At 30.8% G+C, this 6933-nt stretch overlaps 1 protein-coding gene across 1 annotated transcript; it reads right to left on the bottom strand.

Moving 5' to 3' along the window:
• Window positions 1-265: 265 nt before the first annotated feature.
• Window positions 266-1858, bottom strand: LOC125215983 (ethylene-responsive transcription factor ABR1-like). Its single transcript, XM_048117576.1, has 2 exons — window positions 1306-1858; window positions 266-919 (listed from the first exon to the last, which is right to left on the bottom strand). Exons 1-2 carry the CDS (start codon window positions 1538-1540, stop codon window positions 420-422), a joined length of 735 nt encoding a protein of 244 aa, XP_047973533.1. The 5' UTR covers window positions 1541-1858; the 3' UTR covers window positions 266-419.
• Between the last annotated feature and the right edge of the window lie 5075 nt (window positions 1859-6933).

Below are 6933 nucleotides of genomic sequence, written 5' to 3'. Positions count from 1 at the left end.
GAGGGAATATTTCTTAAAATAGAAACACCATCATTTCCGCGTTATTTTATTTCAATCTTAATCACATAATTACATTGCACAAAATCACATATTGAGATGGTTCTGAATTTACACTTTTCTTTTTCCTCCAACCCAAGAATAATAATCATTTTCTTTGCAGCACAAGATTTTATGCTATGTCATTTTATGAATCACGTGTAGAGAGAATAAATAAAATAGAGATAGTAGTTTTCATTTTTAAAATGTCATCTTTGTTGATACAAAGTGAAAAAAAATAGATCACCTTGGTTACAAGAAAAGGAGTATACTGTTTGTGTGGTTGACGTAATACATTTGGAAATACAGAAGTATTATGAAGAAATCATTCTTGTCGTAAATCCAATCTCACTAGCTATAGAACAAAACCAAAAAGAAATATCTCAACCAGACGAAGACCGTTTGCCGGAATCCCAAGAAAATTCAGGCACACCGCCACCGCCACCGCTGCTCTGGCTTCCCTCCGCCACCGAAAAAGGCGTAAAATATCCAGCACCAAGATTCACATTCTGGTGATTCTCGGTGTGAACAATGGGGTCGGCCGCTGTCGAGACGGCGGCGATCCTCGGCGGTGGCTCGGCGTGGACGAGGCTGACGTTTTCGGGGAAGTTGAGCTTGGCCTTGCTGCCGCGGAAGTGGAGCGCGGCCTCATCGTAGGCCCGGGCTGCGTCCTCGGCCGAGTCGAACGTGCCGAGCCAGACCCGGGCCGCCTTGAATGGGTCGCGGATCTCCGCGGCCCATTTCCCCCACGGCCGCTGCCGCACGCCTCTGTATCTTCTCGTCGACGACGATGCATTCTCTTGTGAATTTCTATTTGTCGGAGTGTAGCTGTAGATTGCTGCTGCTGCCGCCGCGCCTGATGATGCTTTCGTGCTTGTTTCTCCTGTTCGGTTTGTATCATTGTCAATCAAATTTTCTTTTATCCAAAATGCAATGCGCAACTTTTTATTTAATAGCACTAAAAACTAATCGACCACATTTTAATGTGCCATTCATAGAACTTGTGAGCTTATAATAAAAAATTCTCAATAAAAGATGAAAATTTCTCAACATAATTACAATATAATAAAATTCTCAAAATAAATTTAATTATTACAATTATAAAAATAAAAGTGAAAACTTATAGTTCAATTCAAAATTATATACTGAGTAGGTACTGTTTTATTGATCTCAAGAAAATGCTTTAGTGGACTGATTCAAATAGCCCGCTAAATCATTAATAAAGAATGATCCAAAAATGGCATGTAAGGTAAAGAAGCAAATAATTACCTAAATTGGAAGTTCGGAGAGGAAAATCAGTGTATCCTCTGCAAAATCTAGCGAGAGATTCGGAGGGCTCGGCATCGTCACGTGCCCTCTTGCATGCACCGCCGGCGTCTGGCGGCACCTCAGTGCCGCCGCGGCCGGCTACGACGTGAGAGAGAGCAGAGACCATGGCTGACATCTCTGTCTCTCTGCTAAAGCCAGAAGAAATCAACAGCGAATCCAACGCATTGTTAATCATTCCATCGTCAAATAAATCCTCCCTATTTTCGCCCCCACTTTTGCTTGAATTCGCCACCTTCAAATAATTCTCAAATTCCTCAATCTCTCAATCATGTATAATTGTATAAGTATATATATGTACCGTTGAACACAACAACAGTAACGAGATAGTAGTAATACTATAGTATTTTTGTTTTTTTTTATTTTTTTTTTAAAAGAGGACGAATAATCAGTCCATTTAACAGAGGTCACTGCGCAGACCACTATTTATAAGAAAGATCGATTGGGGGTTGAATTAACGCCGTCAAATCAATGAGTCGGCGAGAAAAAGGATTCTTGGCTTCTAATTTAATTACTATTAGTCCGGTTTAGGAAACATTTCTTTTTAATACTGCAAAATTTAAAAATAGTGGTTATAGAAAATAAAATAAAAAATATTTTTGGAACTTTTTTCAAAATATAAAAGTGATTTATTGGGTCGTGAGCTCATTCCAAAAGAAAAGTATTATAGTTCAAAGCTAATGAATTACTGCATTAAACATAGTCATATTTACGGAGGATACGAGTTTGAATTTAAATTTGATAAATTATAATATAGAAAAGACAACGTGTGCAAAGTAGGAGAGAGAAAAAGATTTTTTTTAAGAAAAATAGAAAATAAAAAAAATAAAGTAACTTACAATTTGTAGTACATGATTAATTTTTGTGAATTTACGTAAAATAGAATGAGATTATTTTTCGTAGACGGATGATGTATTAATACTGGTATGGAGTACTCCTATTTATGTGTTTAAAATAAGGATAATAAGTCAGAGAAATTATTATTAAAAGAGGAAAAAAAAGGTGGCCGGTCAAGGGTGAGGTGGGAATTCACATTTGATAACAAGTTAAGGGGAATCTGTGAATAGGAAAGGAACTCATCTCAGCCCATTACACAATACACGGTTTCAATAAAACAAATTCACTTTGTCGGCGGCGATTGGGCGGAGCCGACATCTCCACCGCCGTCTGACTTTTAGCAATGATTTGACCGTGATTGGTTAGGGGATATTTCAATTACTCCCTCAGTCGGAGTCATCGTTTACACAATAAGAGTGACATTTCACTTTTACAAATGATAAATAAATCTCACGTTCCATTAACTCATTATAAAATTAATATAAAAAGCGGACTTCATATTACACTAATCTATTTGTATTGGATGACTTGATTAATTAGTTAACTAAATAGTAGATTAGTTTTGAAAAATGGTGGTCCAAAACATGTTTAATGTTTTACTCAATTTTTGGAGATGTGTATCTCCTAAAATTGGAATTTTTTTTCTTAATGCAATTGGTTGTTGGATGGATTAATTAATGAATTATAGAGCGTATGACTTCTTAAAATGTTACTGTACTTCATTTTTTTTATAGAGGTGTTTCTTTTTAGTATTTAAATTAAAATGTTAATAAATATGTTACTTTTTATTAAAAATAAAAGCGATCATTATGTTGGAATGGCCTAATAAATATGACTATGTTAATGCGGAACGAGAGGAGTGTTAAGACAAATATATTTTTATATGGAGTATATACATTTTGAATAGAATTTATGTAGTACTAGTTTCATTTCAGAAATTTAGAGTTGTCACAATAAATTTTCTAGTTATTATGCCTTTTATTCTAAACAAATGTATGTTTTTATTACTCTTATGATTTTAATGGAATTATTGCATCTAAGTTTATTACTTATACATGATATGTTATGTTTTTATATGGAGTATATACATTTTGAATAGAATTTATGTACTAGTTTCATTTCAGTAATTTAGAGTTGATCACAATAAATTTTCTAGTTATTATGCCTTTTATTCTAAACAAATGTATGTTTTTATTACTCTTATGATTTTAATGGAATTATTGCATCTAAGTTTATTACTTATACATGATATGTTATGTTTTTATATGCTATGTTTAGACATTTTACATTTTTACTAATTCAATGCCGATAAGACCATTCAAACATTCAAGATGCGAATACCATTGAATATGATTTTTGGAGTCAAAATTAGAAACCTAATAAACATTAATTAATGGTTGTTGGCATAAAGTTAATATACTAAATTACGAAGTTTGTTTCTCAACCATGCAAATAATAGATAGTCAAAATTGAATCACTATTGTTTGTTTCAAATTCAAAATATTCATTTAGTGATTATTTTTCTAAATATTCCCATGCATGCTTGCTGATTATTCAGAATGAACATGATCTATATGAGCCACAGTCCTATATGTATATATTCCCAATTTATTTTTAAATAAATATATTTTCTTAAACTGAATTATCATAAGTAACTCTTGCATGTTGCCACGTAGATTATGTCTCAGACTTGCACGGCAATATATTTAAATTAATAATAATGTTGCTTAACCTACTAATTAAATAAATCTACTGGCGTAAAAAGAAGTTGGACTAATATCTACAAAAGGCTAACGGTTTACTTTTATTAAGGTCAACCATGAAATCTATGCCTCTAATAAAGTTTTCAGTTTGAATTAGGATCTTATCTTTTTATTAGAAGCTAGCTAAATAGCCTACTTGCATCATGTCACCGGAATCCTCCTTTGCAAATTAATTAAGTTTGTACTTCCTTCCTCCATTTATAACATTTATCACAATTTATTCTTCATTAATATACATCAACTTTTTATATTTTAAACAGTTTAATGGTGTTCTTAGTACTATAACTTGATGTATATGAGAAATTTAGATAACTTTTTAAAAATGGAAATGCATATATTTTTATGGGACGAACAAAAATAGAAAGTGTACATAATTTTTATGGGACGAATAAAATAGTAATTTCTAACTTTATAAAATACACTTATTCTATGAATTATTCATATTTGGATTGAGAAACGATGTTTCAACAACAAATGGTGCAATTATTTTATAAATTCACAACATATGCAAATTTCCAATTTAATCAACACATAGTTATTCGTTCAATCATAATCCGAATGTTCCGTTTATGTTTTCATTGTCACTGCAATCTTTGTCGGTATTTTATTTGACAGATTATGGATCGTTTCTTACGTGGATTATATTATAGCCAAAAAATTTGTCCGTATTTTGACTTTTTTCAAATTTCTTTAATTTTTGCTCATGTTTTTTTTATAAAGAAGATAGAATTTTGAGAGAGCAAATTTTTTTTTTAATTGGTTCAAAAGATATTAGCGTTGAACGTTGTGGAGAGTGTCGAAGCGAAATCTATTACTCCATGTTTTAGGTCGTTGTCTGATGAAATGTTTAATAAGAGATTGAGAAAAAAATATCAAATATATAGAGCTTCATTCCTTCTTTATCCGTCAATTTAGTCAACAAATTAGTGAAATACGTGTGTATAATCTACCTCTATCCTGTATTGTGAGGATATACTGTGAATTGCTTCCTCTATCCTACAATAAGAGTTTTGTTTTATCATTTTAGTTCTATAATACTCCCTGCGTCCCATATAATTTTACACACTTTGACTCAGCACAGATTTTAAGAAGTATAATGGAAAGTGAATTGAAATAGTTGGTGGGATGTAGGTCCTACTTTTAAAGTATTCGTTTTATAATAAAATGTGAGTAGGAATGAGTTGGTGGAATATGGGGTCCACTACCAAAAATGGTAAAAGTGAAATGGGTAAAATTATGTAGGACGGCGCAAAATGAAATACTGGGTAAAATTATGTGGGACGGAGGGAGTAAGAGTTATATTTTATTTTTACCATAATATTAAGTAGACTCTACATTCCACCGATTTATTCTGCTCATATTTTATTTATAAAACTAATAGTTAAATTGTGAAGGTGGAGGTTATATTATGGTAAAGTAAAAAAGAATGAGAAAAATATTGCTACACATATATATGGACTGTATATACGGAGGAAGTATTAAATTTTGTAGAATAAGAATAATATTGACAACTAGTGAACCTATCCTATGTTTGAAAAAAGTTCGTAGATTTGCGGTGGCAATTAATTTGGTGTGGCAAGATAGCGTGCAACTTATGATGACGTGGACGTATTTCAGTCGTACACGATGACGGTGCTGGGATTATCATTATCTCAATCCCATCAACTTTTTTGTCAACGTTGACTTCAGTCAAACTTTACTCTAAAACGCGTTTTCATTTTTTTCTAAAAAAAAATACTATCCACATTTTTAAAATTATGTTTGAAAGGGTACTATTCTAATGGTTATAGCATCCTAATCCAAAATCAAGACTAAATCTCCATCCTTGGATTTTAAAATGAATGAATGAGATTAAAGCTCACAAATCTCAATAAATAGTAGACAAAATATCAACAAAAGAGTAATATTGTCATTATGTTATCATATGATAATTTTCGTGGGTGTTTTTTTATATCAACATTGTGTATTACAAATATCAACAATATGACATTAGAATATCAATACAAGGACAAGAAAATATCAACACATTTTTATTGAGATTGGACATTTAATAATTATTTAAATTTAAAATATATTACACTTGATATTATATTAATCACAAGATCTTCTAACCTAATGGTTGAAAATTGGTCTTAATTTGGAATTGGTAATTAGTTAGCAATTAATTACTGATACTTTGAAATACTAAATACCCTTTTAATTTAATTAATAATTATTTAAATTTAAAATATATTACACTTGACATTATATTAATCACAAGATCTTCTAACCTTTGGTTGAAAATTGGTCTTAATTTGGAATTGGTAATTAATTAGCAATTAATTACTGATACTTTGAAATACTACGTGCTTTAATTGTTATGAGAGAGAGATAGAAAGACGTTTGCTAAACCTGAATGTTTCTATATTAAAAAACTGACCAAAAAATTAAGAATTTTTTATTTTAAGAATGAGGAAAGTACTATTGTAGTACTAATTATTTTAGGCTAATCAATAATCATCTAAGACTTATTATTATTATATGATTTAAGTTGTGAATTTGTTTAAGTTGGAAGCGGTAATTGTAACTAGTTATTATAATATTATTTATCTAGAATTAAGTAGTAGAATTCAATTTTATAAACTAAGGGCTGGTTTGATTGCCTTGACAGAGTTTGGTAGGATTTGATAGTCTATATCCATTCTTCATGATTTAGTTATGGAATAGCAATCTTAGAATGTTCTTTGGTTGGTCCGATTTTTGTTATATGATTGGTTAACTTGTATTTGATATGGAATTGTGTTTGATATGGAAAGTAAAATCACTAATATAGAATTTAAGAAATATAAAGAATAGTGGACTGAAAAAGTGGATATGAATTTTAAGAAATATAAAGAATAATGAATTGAAAAAGTTAATAAAATATGAAATCTATTTTTTTATATTGATTTTATAATAAAACGTGAGTGAAATGAGTTAATGGATTGTTGTA

The sequence above is a fragment of the Salvia hispanica genome, chromosome 3, assembly GCF_023119035.1.
Source record: "Salvia hispanica cultivar TCC Black 2014 chromosome 3, UniMelb_Shisp_WGS_1.0, whole genome shotgun sequence".
Classification (NCBI taxonomy): Eukaryota; Viridiplantae; Streptophyta; class Magnoliopsida; order Lamiales; family Lamiaceae; genus Salvia; species Salvia hispanica.
This window is presented reverse-complemented; position numbering and strand designations above follow the sequence as displayed.

Bases quoted from the DNA above. Each gene is read 5' to 3' on its own strand.
- LOC125215983 (XM_048117576.1), bottom strand. From the start codon at position 1,540: ATGATTAACAATGCGTTGGATTCGCTGTTGATTTCTTCTGGCTTTAGC. The intron at 920-1,305 runs GTAATTATTTGC...CAAACCGAACAG, and splicing joins TCTCCGAACTTCCAATTTAG to GAGAAACAAGCACGAAAGCA.